Genomic DNA, 21,156 nt, shown 5'->3' with positions numbered 1-21,156 from the left:
CAAAGCAAATACGCCGTACTCCATTGCAAATGAACTGCGCCACGGACACCACCGATTAATCAAAAGGCAGATTGCCGTTGCTCTCTCAGTGCTCATTGCAGGAAGAACAAAACCAACAACAACAACAACAAAAAAGAAAGAAAGAGCGAATTGCACCTCCTTAAAATGAATGGATTGTATCTGCGGTTAATTATCATTTACAACGGAGGGGGGGGGGTCTCTTTGGGACGTTTCCACGAGCTCAAGGATTCGGCCGGCGAGGTGGAACGGAGAGGAGCCGTGGAGCGGCCGAGCCGCAGATTGGCCGGCTGGTAATTAAACTTTCATTGTAAAAGGATCAATTCCATGTAATCAGAGTGCAATCTCAGTGAAAACCGAGTTGTTATTCGAGCCACTTTAACATGGAAACTTTACGTTTTACAAGAGGACAACATGCGTTTGATGAACAGTTGCCGAGAGCCAAATACGAGACGAGGGGTCGCGGGGTCGCGGAGTCTCGATCGACATCTCGGCACCTGAGTTCAACGGGGTTTTTTGTGACCGTTGGTACGTGAACATTCGTGATTTCACCGCGGACCTGAAACGTCAGATTTTGTTGTCAAACGCCGAAAGTCGTCAACGGAGACCTTCGAAACGCTTCAACGGCGAGCCAGGCGAGGTGTTTCTGAGTGACATTCAATATTTTAAGAAGGGGCGGAGCTTCAGGAGACACCAGGTGGGTTTTTCTTTGACGTTGGCAGGGTTGTGCAACCGTGAATTCGTCCCCCGCGGTCGGACCGTCAACGCCGAGTTCTACCGGGACGTTTCCCGAGGCGTCTGAGGAAAACCACCTGAACTGTGGCGCCATGGCAACAGGGTTCTCCAACACTCAAAGTTCAAGCTCAAAGGTCACCATTTTGACACGATTGGTGGAGAACAGAACGTATGTTTAGCGGATGGAGGGGGCCAGATTTATATATGACATAGTTTTTGGTTGCTATAGGAACGGCCTCTGAACTTTTACTTCTGACTCTTAGCCAGTTAAGTCTTTCCAGGTAATGAATCTTTTACTAAACTGTTTTCATCTGTCATACGAAACAGGCAGCAGATGTGGAGTGTTTGACATTAAAACTGAAGCTTTTTTTTTTTTTCCTCCTGCCTGTATTCGAACTGCCCTCCGTCACCCGTCTGCGAATCCCGTTTCAAATAGAAATATGTCGTGTTGGCAGCTGGCGGCCCCCCGCCTGCCATGCTCGGATGAGTTGTGGTGCCACACTGGATGCTTACACAAAGATTGGCCCTGGGTATGTTTCGTATTGATTTGTTCTCTGGTCATGTCGTATAAAGATAGACCCCACCCAACAGGACCGACTGCAGCTAAAAATAACACATGTAAATCAAGGCTGGAGCCGCACACACACACACACACACACACACACACACACACACACACACACACACACACACACACACACACACACACACACAAACATGCAGTCCCACTGGCTGTGATGATGATGATGATGACGAGGTGTCGGGGGGTCAGAGCGGGTAATTATTATGTAGTAACTGCGGTGCTGCTCCTCTTTGACGCACGTCCCATCGTTAATGCTTTGTGTTTCATTTTTATGTTTTCTAATTTATTGCCGAGGCTCTTAGTCTCTGGTCCGCATGCAGGGAGGGGGGTGGAGTGGGGGAGGCGGGGGAGGTGGGGAGGTGGCGGGGGTTGAACCTCTCCAATGCAAAGCGGGTGACAGCATTTATGGGAGAGTGCCACCGAAGTTTACAGCCCCCTCTCCCATCGATCAAAACCATCGGAGGCATTAATCATACACTAAACCAATTACAGTGCCATCAGACTCCTCCGCTGTCCATCTAATCTCGGAGACTCTGTCAGGACGGCCAAACGCTGCTTCACAAAGCTACCGAGACTATTAATGTACCGGGGGGGGGGGGCATAATGATGTCTGCTGTGTACTTGAAACCCCGTTGTTCTCTGAAGTTTGACATAATTCAAGATTCCTGATCGAAACGTCTGCATTTAGGTGTTTTACGTCTTCAATCCAAACGCGTCATCAAATTATGGGACTAACTGGTAATGTAATATCAGCACGATGCTTTTTTTTTTTTTTTTTTAGAAGTTATTTAAGTTGAGTGATGTGTTTAAAATTCATAAACTTCATTCTCTATTCAATCATTTCACCTCATTTCAAGAGCAGAATTTGTTTTGCCCCCTTAACTCCTTCATAGGAAGCAGTAAGCCAAACTAAACAACCCTGGGCTCTATGGACAAGAGGCACTTGAATTTTGAAATATAATAAATCTTCTTGTCCTCATCACCAGGCAAACTCCTGCAAAGACTGACATTTTTCCTTTCCGGCCAAATCAATACTGTAAATTACAGATTAATCAACAGCCTTGTCACAAATGTGACACAAATGTTATTGGAACTGTTTTTAACATTTTTAAATGCAAATTTGATGCAGCAAATATGAAGCACAACAAATGCTACATCCATTTTTTATCAAAGTAGCTCCATAAACCGCCTCCTCTTTGAATGTGCCACAGGTTGTGGTCTGATAACAAACCGAACAAGGTCCCAGCACAGGAACCTCCAGAGTGGGAGGAGTCAAGAGTCAAACATGACATGATATTGACTTTTGACCATCAAAATTTAATCAGTTCATCTTTGAGTCCAAGTGAATGGTTGTGCCAAATATAAAGAAATCCCCTCAAGGCATTCCTGAGAAAACGTGTCCATGAGAATGGGATAGATAAAATGGATGTGGCCACTGTGACCTTAACCTTTGACCTTTGATCCTCAAAATCTCGTGAGTTCCTCCTCAGGACTGAGTGAACGTTTGTGCTAAATTTGAAGAATTCCCCTCCCGTTGTTTTTGAGATATTGCGTTCACAAGAACGGGACAGACAACCCGAAAACATAATGCCTTCAGCCACATCTGCAACCAGAAAAAAAAACTTAGGTACGAGAAGTCATACGGAAGATATTTGAAACGATAAAGAAACATGAGGTGAACACAACACAAGTAATATAACTGTAACATGACGTACTGTGTTCGTCTAATGATATGAAACCGTCCCATAATGGTCCCGGGGCTTCTCTCAAATGTAGTCAATGAACTCTACGCTGATGTCCTGAGTACGTCCTGAACTGTTCTCACGGCCTGAGCTTCGTCCGGTAAATGCCCGCTCTGTAATTCGGCCCTTAGTGGGCAATAAGGGAGGGCAAGGTGGAGACCAATAAAACGGTCCCGTTCGGCGTCTCAGCGGAGCTCCAACGAGAGGCGGGCGGGGGCAAAATGAACGCCATCCATCGCCCCCGGCGGCGGGGCGGAGTGACAGTGCAGCGCAGTAGAGCTTAGTCACTTTACACGGGCTGTTATCAGTTGGGGGGAGGGCGAAGGGAGGGAGGGGGGGGGGGGCTCCGTTTCTAGTCCAACAAGTGGCCCCGAGTTCACTTCCCAGCCACGGCGCGCCCTCAACTTGCGACTGTAATCCAGCTGCAGCTGCGTGTACAGTGGATCGGTGTCATAATACGGCGTAATGCCACTTCAGGGCCGGGACACGAGCCCGGGTGGGCGCGCTCCAGCTGGGTAATCCTTATCTGATTGGACTATGAGACTAATCCTGCTCTTCTCTCGCCGCTCCGCTCCGCTATCTTGCTTTTCATCTCCTCCTGCCTCGCTGGCGTACACATACACACACACACACACACACACACACACACACACACACACACACACACACAACCCACTCCCACGTGTGTTTTCAGACGCATTGAATGTGCGCTACATTCATACTCCCACGTGCTTATGCATAAAATCATGAGGCAGGATGTGTGAACTGTGTGATCTGCATTGATGGACGCAAAGTGTGGGAGGCCGTCGGGAAGTCGTAGCCATTTTAGTTGAAAATTTAAAAAAAATAAAATAAGGATACTTCCTTTTTCTAAATAATCTCATTGGTTGAAGTAAAAGAAGGCAGGAAAACCTGCTTTAAAGGAGAGACGAGCCAACACGCGTCTTCTTGACATCGAAAAGGCAAAAGTTCTTCATCTGTTGTTCTGAATCACAAAAATATATAGAGCTGACCGTCTTCTCAAAACCAAAAAACGACAGACGAAAGAAGCTCCAGAGTTGATGAAAAGACAGATACATCCACCAAAAATTAAAAAAAACTCCAAAGAGCAGCGGCACATTACTGCAGCAGATAGTAGTGGTGCATGTTGGAGGCTACCTGACCTTGCTTTTTTTAAAATATTTCTTTCATTTGTTTATATTTTTGACATAAAAGCGCTTTAAAACAAATGGAAAACCAACGCAAACAAATGGCTAAAAGTGCAATACCACTGAGGGCCACAAGGGGCTGGCTAAAAAAACAAAACAACATCTGGCTCCAATTGACTCCCATTCAAAAGGCATCAACTTCGCTCCTGAAGTCAACTGTTCAAAACTGACTTGGGTTTCCAACCAAATACCGAATATTTTCAGGACGTCATTCAGACCAAACCATTTGAAGATGCTTCCTCGCCATATTCAGAAAGTTGTCAACCCAATGACTACGTGAGGAAAGAAACAGCAGAACAATTGACCTCGGAAAGAATTTGTTTACCTGCAGCGGGAAGAAGTCACCGGAAAGCGACATGGAGGAAATTCATTTTTGTATTATTTCGGCACAGAGAGAACAAAGAGCCTCAAAGGAAAAACGTTGCATCGTAAAACAATTAATAAAAAAAAACGTGAGACTCCTCGGTGGGTTTTTCCTCTTTACGGAGTCCAACGTTTTCTCTGCAACACCTCCTCCGGTTAGCCGGCGTGGAGCCTGAGGGCGGCGCTGTAATGAAGACGAATGCCTCAGATTAGCAGCAGGCGCGGCGCTGGTGCACCTGGCGGGGGGAGGAGGTGGAGGAGGTGGGGGCGCTTTCACAAACGTCCCAGATAGGACGGAGGAGCGGCGGCCTCTCGGGGACGATTCATCAGCGACGCTACCTCACCAGCTGAATCTCTCTCGGCAGCCACATCTCTGTTTGTGGAAGCTCAGTCGCTGAACTTTTTAAATGCTGCTTCCACACTTCAAGGCCGAGCAGCGAAGGGGCCAATATAGATGCTGATTTGACACTCAGAGCCGCCACCTGGATAAAATCAACCGGAATAACATGGTGTCAAACCGTTCGCCGCGCTTTAATTAAAGCCGCCGTCTTCACCTGAGCTCGGCTGTGAAAAAAAAACTGAAACAAGGATCAAAAACCTGGAGGGGACTACGACGAAAATCGAAATGTCTGCAGGGAAAAGCTCAGGTAATTTTCAGGTAAGTAATCAAGAGCAATGAGTCATTATCAGCCAGATGTCCAACCACATAGGAAATTTTAACTGAAGCCATCTTATGTTTTTTTTGGAGCCAGAAGCGACCATATTTGGACGAGATGGGGAGGAGCTAGAGTTGCTCTGACTGAGAACCCGAGGCCTGCCAATCAAACCGGACACGCCCCCAAACATGGCTCTGTCTGAGGCCTAATATCTGATCAATGCTGCGATTATTTCCAGAAGGAGTTTAGCTCATGATTGGATTTCACGAGAGGAGTTGATGCTTTTTCAATGGGAGTCTATCAGAGCCACAGCTTTTTAGGAGCCAGCCCCTAGTGGCTATCAGTGGTATTACACTTTAAGGACAAAACAAAGTCGATTCTAGAGTTTTCTATCAAATTGACTGACGCACGGAAAATGAAATATGATAAATCAGGTGACAGGTGGGTGAAGAAAATCAGCGGAGGAGAGGAGATAAACTGCATTTTTACGAAATAACATTACACTCATGTGGTTTTATAATGTGAGAAAACACACGATCGCTGTGAGATGGCTGCGTTCCTCTTGACAGGCAGCGAGCGGAGAAGAGGGCGAGGTGTTCAAGCACCCAGTGTGGGTATTCCCATTTTGCCTTTTTTTTTTTTTTCTCACAGTCTCTACTTTCTCCGCTGTAGCTGAGTTATACAAACACACAAAAAAAAACATCGCCCACCCGCGTCCAACTCCGCGAGCAGGATGTGTGGGCCCCCGAACACACACGAGTCTGCGACGAGGACGAAGCGGCCGTGTGCAAGTTGCTGTGCAAGTCGGGGAGGGAGGGGTGTGTGTGTGTGTGTGTGGGGGGGGTGAACACTAGTCATCCTGGCACTTTGAATTAATCGAGCCGAGCTGCAAACCGAAGCCTAATTAACATCTGAAATGTTAAACTTGATATCACTCCTCCTGACTCTCCTCTCTCTCCCACAGCTGCATCCGCTTCTTGTACTTTTCCCCAATTTTTTTTTTTCCAATTTCCCCTCCGATTTCTTTTTTTTTTTTTTTTTTTTTTTTGTGGAGGGGGGGGGGGGTAAAATGTTCAAACTACCTATAATTAAATGTACTCGCTTTTCAAGACCCAATTTCCGGAACAGGAAGTCATTTCAATTAGAATTTAAATGAATGTGACCCCCGGTAAGTAAGTAAATGTGGTGGCCCCAAATCCCCCCCCCCCTCTTCCCCTCGCCTCCTCCGGGCCGAGGGATCATTCATGAATCACAAATGACAAATCTGGGTTTTTATTTCCTGCCGTTTTGATCCGGGATTCAAAGGGAGAGGTACAACAGCAATGCACACGCACACGCATGTGTGTTTCCAGAGTGTGATGTTTTTGATGTCATCTTGACTCTGTGCTTGTTTTATTTGCCGATTAAATAATGGCCCGGCCGCGATAAAGGCCAGTCACCGTCACAATTACGCTCCAGCGTGCACTCATGCGATCGCTGTATTTCTCTGATCCGTCGTGGGAAGGTTCACCGAGCTCTTCACGTCTGGAGTCGACCCGGTTCAAACCTCGCCGACTTCCTGAGCAGCTTCACCGGGGACGCCGCGATCTAAAGTTTGCCAAAATTACTATTTGATGGGATTCTTGAATTTCTGCATAGATCCTTCCTTTTTTCTTCTTTTTTTTTCCTGCCTGGTAGAAACACACATCTGACACAATGGTAAATGGACGGCATTGAGGCTATTTAAATATTCAAAGCACTTTACAAGCAACTTCCCATTCACACACACACACAAGTCTCCATGTAAGATACTACAGTGGTTTAAAGTACATTTACTAAAAAGTTGTGCAAACTATTGTCCACAGGGAAAAATAAGTGGTTTCCAACATTGCCTGAAAGTACGACTGGACCAACAAGTCCTGCTATCGACCACCTGTAATCGAATTCAACCAATGAAGGAAATACAGTGAACCCTCGCTATAACGCGGTTCACCTTTCACGGTCTCGCTGCTTCACGGATTTGCATCGTGCATTGAAATCACATTACGACTATATGTAACGTAGATATATTTCATGTCCAGTTCTATCTATTTCAATTGTAAAATAAAGGTTACTACTTCACGGATTTCGCCTATCACGGTTTCTATTTGGAACGTAACCCCCATGAAAAACGAGGGTCCACTGTACACCTGAAACTGTTAAACACGGTTGAAAAACAGAAACTAACCTTTTTCAGACGAGATAATGCAAAAGTAAAGGTAAGAAAAAGATAGTTTGGGTTTGGTTAGGTTCGGGGAAACAACACGGTTCGCCTAAGAATAAGTACTTTGCTAAGATTAAAGAAACTTCATCGCCATGGTGACAATATTAAGCATGTGGTCAAGGTTACGCAACAGTTGGAGTTGGAAGAAACAACGCTGACGATCAATTTGAAACCGGAAACGATCACGCCGGCGTCCTCCCTGCGTGGACTTTGTGGCTCTACAACTATGTTCCTTTTCATAATTACTACAAACACTAGAGGGCGCTTAGCAATAAAAGTGATAAAGTAATTCCTTATGGGAGGACAGTCTCTACTGGACAGATATCAACAAGGAAACACATCGAAAAGCATTGAGTGTCATCACAACAAAATGTGACACCTCCAGCAGCTGATTTTTTTTTGAAGCATCGTCCCATTTTAAGTTGATATGGAATTCTACTTTACTGGAAATGACCGTAACATTTGAACGCATCACCGGCCGACATATCTACCGGCTTTAATTCATTTCCCTGGCTAATAACAATAAACACAGTTCTATCTAACAGCAGCACGGTGGTACTGAATGAAAAATTAACCCTTTCGGGACGTCTTAATTTGAAAATCCTTCACGTGGTTGGTCCCGCCCACTTCCTCTATGTAGCCAAAGTGGCGACCTTCGAAGGTGAAAAGTTTCCATTGTTTCATACTCAAATTTGTGGACTGCTTTGAGAGTTCGTATGTAAGTACTCCACCTGGAACACAGCATTCATCTCTGACTTTGTACGTTCAGTTTTGGTTGTTTTTTTTAGTTTATTTCCTGAAAACGTCCGTCGAACACGAAGCCTTGAGAGCAGCGAGTCGGCCAAAACCGGTGAAACAACGAGCTGCGACTCGTGACACGAAGCCAGGAAGCCGAGCCGCAGATTCACCGCTTTTCCACGTCGTCATTTCGTCACAGTTCCCGCGAAAAATATCGATTACAGCCGCTTTAAGTTTCCTCCTTGAAGCCGGTTATTAATCCCCGAGCGGAGCGCGGCTGCTCGTCGCAGGCGAAGCGGAGGAAGCGTGACGTCGAGCGCCGCGGCCTTTCAGGATCTCGCAGGCTGAGAAGACGAGCAGATTTGTAACGCTCGGCGCCCTTGCGAGGTTACGGCGCCTCGCTTCCCGAGTCGGCGGCCGGCGCCGACCGACGGGGCGACGCTCCGGACGCTCGTCTGGGAAAGAATACGAAAAAAAAAACCTACGCGAGGCTGTTTGACGTCTCAGAAAGCAGACAGGTCAAAGGTCACGTGACTTCAGGGCTGCCGTGGCTGCACACCGTCAGAACCACTGGCACTCTGTAAAGGTACAGACCCCCCCACCCCCCCACCCCTCCACCCTCTCGCCCTTAACTGCAGGCGCTGAACATTATTTAAACTCTTCAGATGGGATTTATGTGCAAAATTGAGGCATTTATGATCCTCATCTAACTTAAAAAAAAATTTGAGGGGGGGGGGGTTGAAAGTGAAGCACGTGTCTCTCTGCTGCAACACCGACACGAGCTGCACGTGTCATTTCAGCCCAAAACGTTATTTTTATTTGTCAGATTATTTCACCGAAGGCAACTTTACAAAAAAAAGTAAAGATTAGAGAACAAAAAACATAATAATGATGTTTCTCCCCTTCGATTGGCCGAATAATCACGTGACCCCCTCAGATTTATGTCAGATACTTCCTTCACTTTGCCGACAGCGTCTAAAAACTACCATGAACCTTTTGACTCTTCGCTGCTCATCTTTCACGAGCTGCACGTCTCATTTCAACGTAAAAGTGATGTTGTATTCGTCAGATCGCTTCACCGGAGGCGCAAAAGAAGGAGAAGCGACACGAGAAAAGCTCAAATTAGAGAAAGAAACCTGCGGTGGAACATTCGCTCCAACAACTTTCCCCTCAGATTTGTCTCACGTCATCGAGAGGATCCCGAAACCAGCAGCGAGGCGGACAGACAGAAAGATAAGATGTCTTTTAAATACAAAATAAACTTCAACTTTGCAGTTGCACAGAAAGACAAAGTGCAGGAGAGCTCGACATCCTCCAAAAAAACCCCCAAAAAAACAAATGAAAAGCGTGTGGTGAAAGTTTGCAGACTTTGGCTCTTACCTTCCAAGCAGCACGTCCTCCACAGGCCCGAGTGGGTCATCACCTCCTCGTTCTTCTTGCTGGTCTCGTTCTCGCTCATGGACTTGGGCCTGCAGACGCCGCGGGAGTACAGCCAGTAGTCCGTGCCGACCGCGATGGTCATGAGGCTGAAGGCCGCGAAGGCTCCCACCGTGGTCAGCAGCATCTGGACTCCGCGGTCGAACAGACCCATGTTTCCGCATTCCATGAAAGGGGGACCCCCTTTCCTCTTGATGTACAGGAAGTAAATATTTGAAAATTTGCGGGACCAAACCAAACCGAAAAAGCGGGATATACTCGAGCGGAAGGAGAGGGAAGAAGGAGGCGGAGGATGCGGTAGGAGCCTTATGGTTGCGTTTGGGTGAGGACCAAAACAAGAGAAAAACTGAGATTATTTTTTTTTGGAGGGAGGGAGGGGGGCGAGAGAGGAAGACGTCTCTTCCTCTCTTGTTTGTTCTTACTTTTAATAACCCCTCTTTGAAAAAAGAAGATGTTTGTGCAGCGGATGAGAGCACCTCAGCAGGCCTGCAACTGCAGATCGGAGCTCCACACTACAGCAGCAAGAAGAGAGGAAAAAAAAGCTACAAACGTGAAGAATAACACTGAACTATCGGGGGTTTAAATATCGTCCTAAAGCCCGGAGAGAGGCTGAGCTCAGACTAGGAAAAAAAAAAAAAAATGGACACTAGTGAGGTTTCTTCTCTTAAAAAAAAACAACAACAACCTGTTTGTTGAGTCGTAAAGGTTACAGCTGGATTTACATGAGCTCGAAGAGATGGAGTAATGGCAGGCTTACAGTACAACAGTTCAATACTTACAATGAGTTAGTCAAAGGCTATAACATTGCGTTTCACTAGTAAGAATTCAGATTTATATCCAAAGCTATTTCTAAAGATTATTTAGTATCTGTGTTATTTCTAGTGGGAGGTTTTGTTAGTCAAAGGGGAGGTGGGAGCAAGGAGGTAATAAACTCGGGAAGAAAACGAAGGATAGCAGGCAGATCTGTCATATTAGTGGCAACAGAAGAAAAAAAAAAAAAAAAAAAGAGTAAACAAATGGACCGATTCGAGTCCTGTCGAGAGGAAACGAGATGGCAATCCGCCTGCTTTGCTTTATAACAGCCTATTGTGAGGCTAAAAAGAAAAAAAAAATCTTCTCGGCGGAATGAGGAAACCAAGGCTCAACGACTAAATGAATTCATCAGCGGGCTTAAAAAGACCAACAAGAAACAGATAGAAACCGATAAAAAGCTAAATTTACCACAAAAAAAACACCAAAAAACGAAATCAACCGCTTTTGATTTTTCCTTTTTCCTAAAATTTTGATCCCCAGTTTCCATATGTAGCCCTATAGCTCAGGGGAGGTTTCCGCCGAAAATGGGGGTCTGCGGTCAGAGGAGGTTCGGTCGTCGACGATCCGGAGAGAGCGGGGAGCATCCGGCAAGGCAAGCCGACCATCACTCGACATAGAGCCGGCAGGAGGAGGACGAGGAGTCGGTGTGGGCGCCGCCGCAGCAGCAGCCGAGGACGCTCGTTCGGTGGATGAAGGAGGAGGAGGATGGTGGTGGTGGTGGTGGTGGTGGTGGTGCTGATGCTGCCGCCGCCGCCGCTTCCGCCGCTGATGCTGCTGCTTGAATATCCAAATTCACCGTGGCAGTATCACACCCAGGACGGTCCCGTTTGTCCAGCCCTTGCGCCATGTAATAAGGAAGAAAAAGAAATTGTGATGAAGGTTAATTTTTTTTTTGTTGTTGTTGCAACGCTCCCTGTTTTTTTTTGGTTTTTTTTTTGTTCCCCTCCTCCTCCTCTTCTTCTTCTTCTTCTGCTGCTGCTCTCTGCCTCTCCGCGCGCGCTCTCCGGTTGCAGGTTTTGGAGAGAGAGAGAGAGAGAGAGAGAGAGAGAGAGAGAGAGAGAGAGAGAGAGAGAGAGAGAGAGAGAGAGAGAGAGGCTATTACACAATCAGGAGAGCAGGCTCGCGCAGATCCACAGACAGAGCTGGTGTTGTCACGATGTCAGTGTGAGCACGTTCACTCCAGCCTGTCCTCCTCCTGCGCGCGGAGTGGTGTCAAGAAGCTGCTCTTTAATTCTGCAGGTTAGTTGGTCTTCTGATTTCCTGGCGACGCTTTAAAGGCCCAGTGTGTGTGTGTGTGTGTGTGTGTGTGTGTGTGTGTGTGTGTGTGTGTGTGTGCGTGCGTGCGTGCGTGCGTGTGTGTGTGTGTGTGTGTGTGTGTGTGTGTGTGTGTGTGTGTGTGCGCGCGCGCGCGCGCTGCAGCAATGGAGGCTCGTTGCTGGAAAGATATTAACGATTTTTTTTAATTCTGTTTGTGTGAGTGGTGGTGTGTGTGTGTGTGTGTGTGTGGGGGGGGGGGGTGTTGCGATGGTGGACTCTTTCTTTCCTTCCTTATCTCACTCTCTCTTCTTACTGACTTGCCTTCGTGCACAGAAACACAGGCTGCCTCACATTAATGCCTTATTATTATTATTATTATTTATATTATTGTCCGACCCAATTGTTGCTGCAGCCTCTCTCACGCGCTCTCCCCTCAAGTCTTCCGGCTCCACTGATCTCTCTCTCACATCTTTAAAGGTCCTGCTCTGATTAGTAAACGTGCTTCTCCATGAATGACAATTAGGAACGCGGAAGGAAGGAAGGAAGGAAGGAAGGAAGGAAGGAAGGAAGGATGAAGCTGGACGGACTGCACGTGAAGCACCAGATTAAAAGGTTTGAGTTTCTGACTTCAGCATCAAATTCATCATGTTTGTTTATTTATTTTTATTTTTAATGACGGACTCCGGTGTAATTAACGGGCAGTGTTAACACAGAGATGCCGTGTGTGTGTGTGTGTGTGTGTGTGTGTGTGTGTGTGTGTGTGTGTGTGTGTGTGTGTGTGTGTGTGTGTGTGTGTGTGTGTGTGTGTGTGTGTGTGTGTGTGTGTGTGAGATGCTGTGGTGTTGAAAGGACAGTTCCCTCCAGCTCTGCTCGGCCTCGGTGGAGTTTGTCGCCCCCTGCCGTTCAAACGTCTCAATCACCACGAAGACAAATCTACACTATCCAAAGACATTCGACCAATATGCCCTTTTAAAATTACTCTTTTTATTATTATTATTATTATTTTTTTTAACTCTGGTTAAATCAAGGTACTAATATCTCACCTTAAAAATACTGTAGCGCAAGTAAAACCGAAAACTTAAGTAAATACGAACAATCAGGAAAATGTAAATAAAGTATTAAAAGTAAAGGAACATTTCACATCCTGAACAACTGTAACTAATTACTTCCCTTATTGATTATTCTCCTGATAATTTTCTGTATGTTTTTTTTTTGTAAAAAGGGAGAAAAGGAAGTCAATGGAACAATCTGAGTAATTTATGGGAGAAAAAACCCAAACGACTGCGTTTATGTTAGTGCTCATAAACTACACAGTTTGGTTCAGTCTGATTTGATAAGTTTATCACGTTTTCATTCAAATTGTTCATCTGAAAAGTAACTTGTCACATTTTTAAAGTAAGTGTAGTGGAGTAAACGGTAAAATATTTCCTTTAAATGTAAAGGCAACAGAAAAACTTGAAGTTTATTTAATCACTTATTTCCCCTTAATCCTCCATCGACTACCAGGACATTTTAATTCGAGGTTTTTCTGAACAAATTTTTCGGCTTATTTTTCGTGTTTCTCTTTTCCAACTTTAAATCAAAGTGTGAATGTATGAGCAGGAAAATGTACTCAAAGTATAAAAAAAAACATACTCTGTATGGAAAAGTGTTGCATTCGTGCCTTCACGTGAGACACCGCACAGGAAAATGACGTTTCTCATGTCTCGGTTCTGACGTAAGCTTCTGCCGTCGTCAGCGTTTTACAGCTGCGTCAGCGCGTCGTGAGCCCGGTCTTTGTTTTTGGGGTCGAGACCCTCGTGTTCAGCTCCCGATGATGATGAAGGATGGAAAAACGTTGTTCGGCTGCTCGTGTAATCAGAGAGAGAGGAAGAGTTGGGGGAGGAAGAGGAGGCGTGCTGTGCAGGTTGGACGTCTCCTGGTGAAAACTGTCCTCATCGTGTTTCTCTCCGGCCCGCGGGGCCTCGTGTCAGATATCAGACGAGCTCCGGTCCGACGCGTTCGGACAGCCGGCTTTCTGCTGCTCTTAGTTCAGCATTTTCTGAGCTGCACGTTCAAGCATGTATGAGACTGACGTGTTTTTAAAAAAATATAAATAACAACAACAACAACAAAAAAGAAACATTTCCGTGCCTCCGTCAGGTTAAATGCACGTGTTGAGCTCAGGCAGTAAAATGAGCCGAATTCAGAGGTGGAAGTTCTCATGGGTCCTGGTCCTGACGTGGTCCTGGTCCCCGGTGCTGGTTCTGCGGCTGGGTCCTGAGTCCTGGGGTGATCCTGACGTGGTCCTGGGTCCCGGGGTGGTCCTGACATGGTCCTGGGTCCTGGGGTGGTCCTGGGTCCTGGGTCCAGGTCCAGGTCCCTCCAGGGTGTAAAGGGTTCAACCTGAGTAAACTTGTTATTTTCCACCGCGGCAGCGACATAATGAGACTCCGGTAAACTCTGAGAGCAGCAGAATCCAACGCTGCTCCCTGAAGAGAGACCTTGAGCTCCGACTAAACTCCTCTCTGACTCCCCGTCTCTGCCAGGATTTCAGACACCGTTCGGCTTCATTAAACAATTACCCCCTCCCACCCCCCTCAGCTCCCCAGGTCCCAGGACCGGACCCCCCCCCCCGGTCCCACGTGGACTCTTTATGCCAATCTGACATGATCTCAGCAAGCTGTAAAATCCGGGGGCCTAATCGGGGGGGCTTGTTAGAGCGCCCCTCGAGCTTTTGGCTCTGGGAGGGTTTCCAGTAAATTGTGCTCTGGAGTAAAAGAAGAGAAAAAAAAGGCTCCTTTTAAAGGTGGTCGCACTTTGATCGGTTGTCTCCATCCTCGGTAATTGAACCAGATTAGAGGGAATCTGTGGAGGCACCCGGGGGCCCGTCGGTCTCCAGGGTTACAAACATTTCTCCACCGGCAGGAAGGAGAGATTGACAGCTCAGCGACTAATTAGAGGGAGATGGAAATATCTATCAATATGAGGTACAAAAATAAAATAAAAACAGAAAGGCTCAAAGTACTCACATGGATATTCAGACGTGAAGTTCTCAATGGAAGCGACTGGACTGGCAAACAACACGATTATGTGCATCTCATTATAATATTTTTCTTTCACTGTTCACGATGTATAGAACTGATATTCATATTTTTAGGGAAACATTTCCTCGGTGACATCATCCACAACATCAGTCCAACGTGATTAATAAATATGTATATTTAGAAGTTAGTCTGGACTTTTCAGTCCTGGTCCAGAGTCCCCCGGGTCAATGTCGAGGGAGTGTGGGGGGGGGGTCACCTGGCCTGAGGTCTGAGGTGTTGCATCTCTCAAAACTGTATGCGTGTTCATGCATCAGTAAAATAGACAGTACAGTACTCTGGTGCATGAAAAACATGTTTTGTTTTTTTAAAAAGGCAAAAACATTCCACTGTTTTTGCGAAATGTTTCTGCAAAGATGAAAACAACTACAAACAGTGTGTCACCGTTAACCGCTGGATCCGCTTCAAAGACATTAAAATGTTTTTCTGTTCAAATTTGTCCCCAAAAAAAAGCAAAAATATCGAAATATTTTTTTTAAATTTTATACATAGAGTATAATAACGTGGAAACAGAAAGCAATTTCAGAGGAGAAAAACTGTAAAAATCTGGCTCAGCACCAAACGAGAGACACACACACACACACACACACACACACACACACACACACACACACAGTTAGAAGCTCTGGTGGAGCAGATGGGAGCTGGTGGAGACCAAACACGGAGCAAATATTCGACTTATATTCATATTCCCAAACAGAAAATGTTCCTGCGCATTAAAACAGCTTCAGGAGAACAACCCGACTTCTTCCGCCGCTGTTGCTCATGAATGGAACTTTTCCATCGGCGGGAGAAACAAAGCGGCTGTTTGTTGACGGGCGCGGTGACGATCAGCTGAGCGTCGTCATCGCTGCGAGAGCTACTGAACAGAGCTGCTCTGTGCAACTCGGCCCACGGCATCTTTTCTTTCTCGTCCACTGATTCACTCCCATGTTGCTCTTCCTCTCGTCTTTCCTGTAGCGACTTTGGATCAGTCCAATTTTGTTTGTTTTGAATCCCTTTTTTAGTCATTTTAAGACTCATTTTGTTTGTTTGGTGACTCATTTTATTTGTTTTGTGACTTATTTCGGTTCTTTTGTGTCTCTTTGTGCTCATTTTAAGTCTTACTTTGGTTGTTTTGAATCCCTTTGTGGTTATTTGGAAGCAGATTTTTGTGTTTTTTTGGTCTCTTTCCGGGATATTGTGCATCCCCTCCCCCTTTGACCCCTCGAGCCCCAGGTCCTGGTATGCCCGTTCAGTAATCCAGGACTGTCATCCTGACCCCGTGTTGGAAAGAATGAGGGAGCAGAGGTCAGTTTTGTTTATGAATTCACACCTTACTTGCTTATTGTCTAGTTTTCCCTGTTTTGTCTGCTGCTGGTTTGAAACTGTAGATGAATCTCTTGGTGTCTCTGTGCAAAAGAACAATGTTGATAAACCGGAATAAACTCAAACATCCTGATTTGATTCAGGACACTGATGAAGGAGCAGCAGTGAAAAACAACATTCCTCTTAAATCTTTACAGTATCAATCAAATATTCTATTCATCTATAAATGTAGTTTTAATAGATTAAAAAAATGGTTTTATGTTCTATTTCTTGAAGGAGGTCACTTCCTTCATCAGTTAAGAGATTTTTTTTTTTGCCCGACAACAGCTGAACATTTAGGGGATGTGCACAGTGTGAAGACCCGCAGCTTGCTGGACTTTGTTGCACCAATAAACTGTCATCCTTTCAGAAAAAACAAAATTGAGCTGACGGTAAGCAATTCACTTTACAGAAGTGGGCGTGGCTCCGTCTGTTGACGTGGAGAAGGGAAACTGAAACTGACTTGGCGGATTTCTTAACCCGAGGGACGTTCAGGTGTTTCAGCAGATCCAGTTCAGGTTGGTGATCTCTGACGCATCCCAGCCAGCTACTTTCCACTCTTTTTAGGGCCCGAGCACCGATGGTGCGAAGCCCTATTGTTTTTCTATTTCTATTTTGTTCGTGCAGGATAAAGGTGAGATCCCCCGATAAGAAGCGGAACAGCAGCACGCGCAGAGGAGGAAGATGTCCACCGCAAGGTAAGGTTTGAAGAGTGTGTGGATCTGCGCACAAAACCAGGAAAGAGAAAAACAAAACAGTGAGATGTTACAAGATACACGAGAAATCAAGTCAAGTAGAAATCCTCCATTACAAGTAAAAGTACAATAAAAGTGTAAATCGCACATTAGTCAAACATGAAAAGCAGCTAATAACATTCAATATAATGTAATTCACACGTTAAGAGTACATGACGTCATTAGATTATTAAGAGTGCAGCATCAGTGTGTCGGCAGCATGTTGCAGGTTTGAACTACTTTATATCCAGTTTTATATCCAGGGACAGCAGATAAATGTGAGATGATTACTGGGAGAAATGAAAAACCTCCTGATCCACAGGTCTGTTTATTCATCTCATGACTCCTCACATTGATCTTATTACACTTCGGCAGTCATATAAAGTGTAAAATTGCTGAGTTAAGTAAGGGTTTAAAATATGTTCCGCAACACTGAAAATGATTGTTGAATTCCGTCACTGTGACTCCGTTTGTGCTCTGGCGACATCTGCTGGTCGGATTCTGTAACAGCAACAAAGAAAAAACTCATTAGTGGTCATGCAGTTTGAAATATTTTTGAAAAGGTGTGTTGGTGTAATAGCCAAGCTGCAGGAGGAGGACTTCAGATTTTGTATAATGTCTCCCAGACTACCATGGTTGATTGAATGAATTTGAATGGATATTATTTAGAGATGGAGATAACACGTATCCTGTGGTTGGTGGGGAGGCACCCACTGCTTGGCTAATTTTCTGAATTTTGTCAGTAAAAAAGGAGGCAAATGCCCGAGTGGATTGGAGCTCAGCAGCTACTGACACTGGAGGGTTTGTTAGCCTGTCGACGGGAGCAAATAAGGCGCGTGTACTGTTATTGTTTTTGGTTATGATGTCAGAGAAGAAGGACAAAAAGTTCAGTTTGTGCCTAACAATAAAATCATTGATTAAAAATGTTTTTCCTGACAGAGATCTGACATTTTATAAAGCTAGGTTTAATGTGTTTAAAGCTTTATTTGCCCACTTTCTTTGGACGGGCTGTGGCTGGTGATGAACTTTGACAATTTTGAGATTACTGAAACAGGGACCCGATGGTCTATGATTGTTACGACCATGCCACCGGCTGTTTAATATCACCGGTATGTTGGAAGAAGTGGCATGGGGTCGGTTTCAGTTCTGTTGTAAGCTCGAGTGGTGATGATTCCGTTTCTTGCTGTCTAGTAAGACAGTACTTTCATTGAGTTTCTGTGTTGCAGTTTTAATCAACTCCTTGATAGGTCATTTTGAAATGATGATGCTTCGTCTTCCAGAAAGGAGCTACAGGAGGCCTTGAGCCGTTACGCCAGCGACACCCTGACCGACATCCGCACAGCCGCAGGCTTCTGCGAGACGTTCCCTAAATGGATCCTCCGGAGGGAGAACGAGTTAGAGATGATGGTGGACATCAAGACCCGGGCTGACAACATCAGCCAGGCGGAGAACAAGGGGAAGGCCTTCATGGTGTACCTGAAGAGCAAAGTGATGCCGGGGACCGTGGCCAGACAGCAGGAAGAGCTGGAGAAGGAGCTGGCCATTGTGTTGAAGGAGACGCTGGGAGGCCTGGAGAGCCTCGATCTCTTCCTGGAGGCGGTGGAGAAGCTGGCCGTGACCTCGCTGCACGTGTTCACGGAGAACCGGGTGCTCCGCCTGCCCGAAAAGTTCGACCTCGAGCAGGTGGAGGTCCCGATCGCGGCCGCCCAACTCGTCTGCCCTCTGCTGCTGGAGTTCAAAAGAGACGACCACGTCTTCTTCCTCCCCAGACTGCAGAACGCGGAGGTGCTAGCGTACCAGCTGGACAGATACATACAGTCCGTCCAGACCGTCTGCGAGAAGATGGAGAAAAGGTAAACCGGCAATTAATAGATATTGACACGCATTTCCCACCTTAAACAACATCTACTGCAGAGAATAAGTTGGACTGTGTCTTCCACAGCCGCTTCAGCAACGTCTGCCCGAAGACGAGCGAGGAGACGGTCGTGGAGCTCGACGCGGATTGGACTGACGATGAAGTACGAAGGATGCTCGATCACATTAATCAGCTTCATGAAATCAGGTACTTTTTTACGCCGAAATATCACGTCGGCGTGCTTCCGTGACTTCCTCAAAGGACTGCGTGAGTCATACTGCAAAACAAAATAGAAATTTTGTTGTACAAAAAGTGTTGAAGCTTGAAAAAGGCACAGACAAAATATCTCACCAAATGTTGGATGGATTTCCCTGAACCGTGAGTTCACAATGCAGATCTCCACGGCAACCAGACAATGACTGACTCTATCAATCACCCGATGTCCCGTCTGGCCACCTCAGTCAAACATTTTTAAGAACAGTTGTAATGACCGATTATTTAACTTTGCCTCTGGCGCCACCATCAGGTCAACAAACTCTCCTGTCGTCTCTGATCGAATACTTGCATGGCTTGTTTAAATATAATAAATAAAATTAGAGGCAGTCCGGGTCTCAAATGTTGTCGTATTCAGGGCGTACACCAGAAGAGTCCATATAAACGGCGCCCTCTTGTGGCGTTCATGACGTCAGACCTTGAACTTTTCTATTAGCATCGAGTTCAGGAATTGTGACGTTGTTTGCTGACTTTGACAGAAAGGTCAGAGGTTGTGGAAGTTCATGTTTGGTTGGATGTTAAACTAATATATTGTAATTTCAGTTGTGTAGAGTTTGTCTTCGTAACTCAGATAACAGCCTACGTCCAAGGAAAATGTCGATCTTCCCGACGGCCTCGTCTTTTCCTTCCGTGGCTTCTAGACACCCTCCATGTTGCCGACTTCTCGTTTTGTAACCACAACTTCCATTTTGAACGCAGCATTGTAGTCAAACAAAACAACATCTCAAACACATTTCTTTCCCTGTTTTCTCAGGAGCAACCAGGACTTCCGGACGGTGTTCTTGTTCCAGGAAGTGTCCTGCTCTCGCTTCGTCAGCGAGTTCAACGAGCGACAGCCCAGGATGCTGCAGTTTCTGAACGCGCTGGAGGAAAACGCCGTTCAGCTTGACAGGATGAACAAGGGGTCGAAGATCTCCAGCGTGACCGGCAGCTCGGTGGGAGCAGTCGGAGGCGTGCTCTCCATCGTCGGCTTGGCGTTGATGCCCTTCACGGCGGGAGCTTCCGGCATCCTGTTGATGACTGGGATCGGGATGGGAGTCACCAGCGGGGTCAACGGCATCGTCACCGCCGCCACGGAGGTCGGAGTCAACTTCCATCAACAAAAGAAAGCCGGTGAATCCTTCCACAGCTTTATGGAGGACGTGCAGAGCCTCCAGGACGAGCTGGAGAAGGTGACGAGCCAACCAGCCTCCAGAATGGAGCCCAGTGAGATGGAGGTGGCTCTGGGAGTCAGCAATGTGCTTTACAGAGCGGGTTGTGTTGTGAAGAGCATTGATGCGTTGGTTGATCTTGCCTCTGCTGGTAAAGTGGTGGCACAGGAGGGAAAAGCGTTGAGCAACGTTCCCCGAGTGGCCGCGGAAATCCCAGATATCGGTCAGGCCGCGGCCAAAAGTGCCCTCATCACCACCAAGGCAGCCAGAGCCGGTTTCATCGCGCTCAACGCCCTCTTCCTCGGCATGGACATCTTCTTCATCTGCAAGGACAGCATCAGTCTGGCCTCAGGCAACCAGACCGAGTTTTCGCAGTTCATCAGGTGCAGAGCTGAGCTCTGGCGCTCCGAGATGGACTCGTGGCAGAAGATGTGCAAGTCTCTGCAGGAAGGCCTGCCGAGATCCGAGAAAAACAAAGCACTCCTGGAGACGCCTTTTTATCTGGAAAATGGAGACTTAAAAAAAAATGTGAAAATAAAAACAGTAGCAGGTGGTGATTAAGAAAGATGTTTTTTCGTACATTTGCACACCAGATTCAGATTTCACTCAGCTGTAAGTCTAATTTGTCGTGAAGTCATTTATCAAACTCTACAAATCTGTAGCAATAAACTGTTCTTAAACTGTATTTTGACTGATTACGATCGTTTCACTGATTTTTCTATCAAACAAGCAAAAACTTTCATTCAGTCACTGAAAATGTTTTTAATTCACGGTTCACGGCACTTTTCAACCTGTTTTATCTTTTCTTTTTCTGAAATTTAAATAAAGTTTTGTGACCATAAAAAAAAAAATCTGAATCCACCTGATTTTTCAAATAATGAATCCCAAACACTGCGTAACATTTCAACCTTGCTGGCTGTA

General features: G+C 46.0%; 2 protein-coding genes across 3 annotated transcripts in view; one reads left to right on the top strand and one right to left on the bottom strand.

Annotated features, from left to right (window-relative positions):
- The window catches only part of cacng2a (calcium channel, voltage-dependent, gamma subunit 2a), a 47,532-nt gene extending 36,050 nt beyond the window's left edge, over positions 1-11,482 (bottom strand). The window contains exons 1-2 of one of the 2 annotated variants that reach the window (XM_069716081.1): positions 10,145-11,482; positions 9,666-10,027 (exon numbers count right to left, since the gene is read on the bottom strand). In XM_069716081.1, coding sequence (XP_069572182.1) covers positions 9,666-9,891 — 226 coding nt within the window. In that variant the 5' untranslated portion in view covers positions 9,892-10,027; positions 10,145-11,482. Of the gene's footprint in view, positions 1-9,665 lie in introns of both variants that reach the window. The other variant, XM_069716080.1, reaches the window with a different exon arrangement.
- Positions 11,483-14,403: 2,921 nt separating this feature from the next.
- Positions 14,404-21,086, top strand: LOC138631246 (apolipoprotein L3-like). The gene is given in 7 exon segments (XM_069716067.1): positions 14,404-16,165; positions 16,635-16,740; positions 16,850-16,920; positions 18,237-18,809; positions 18,899-19,018; positions 19,839-20,712; positions 20,714-21,086. Coding segments are annotated over 5 exon segments (1,623 nt in total). The 5' UTR covers positions 14,404-16,165; positions 16,635-16,740; positions 16,850-16,906; the 3' UTR covers positions 20,756-21,086.
- Positions 21,087-21,156: the final 70 nt, after the last annotated feature.

This window comes from Brachyistius frenatus, unplaced genomic scaffold, assembly GCF_029030835.1.
Source record: "Brachyistius frenatus isolate BFR_SWC_R1_liver_20210118 unplaced genomic scaffold, ASM2903083v1 Contig_151, whole genome shotgun sequence".
Lineage (NCBI taxonomy): Eukaryota > Metazoa > Chordata > Actinopteri > Embiotocidae > Brachyistius > Brachyistius frenatus.
The sequence above is the reverse complement of the archived record's forward strand: the minus strand, read 5'-3'. Positions and strand labels throughout refer to the sequence as shown.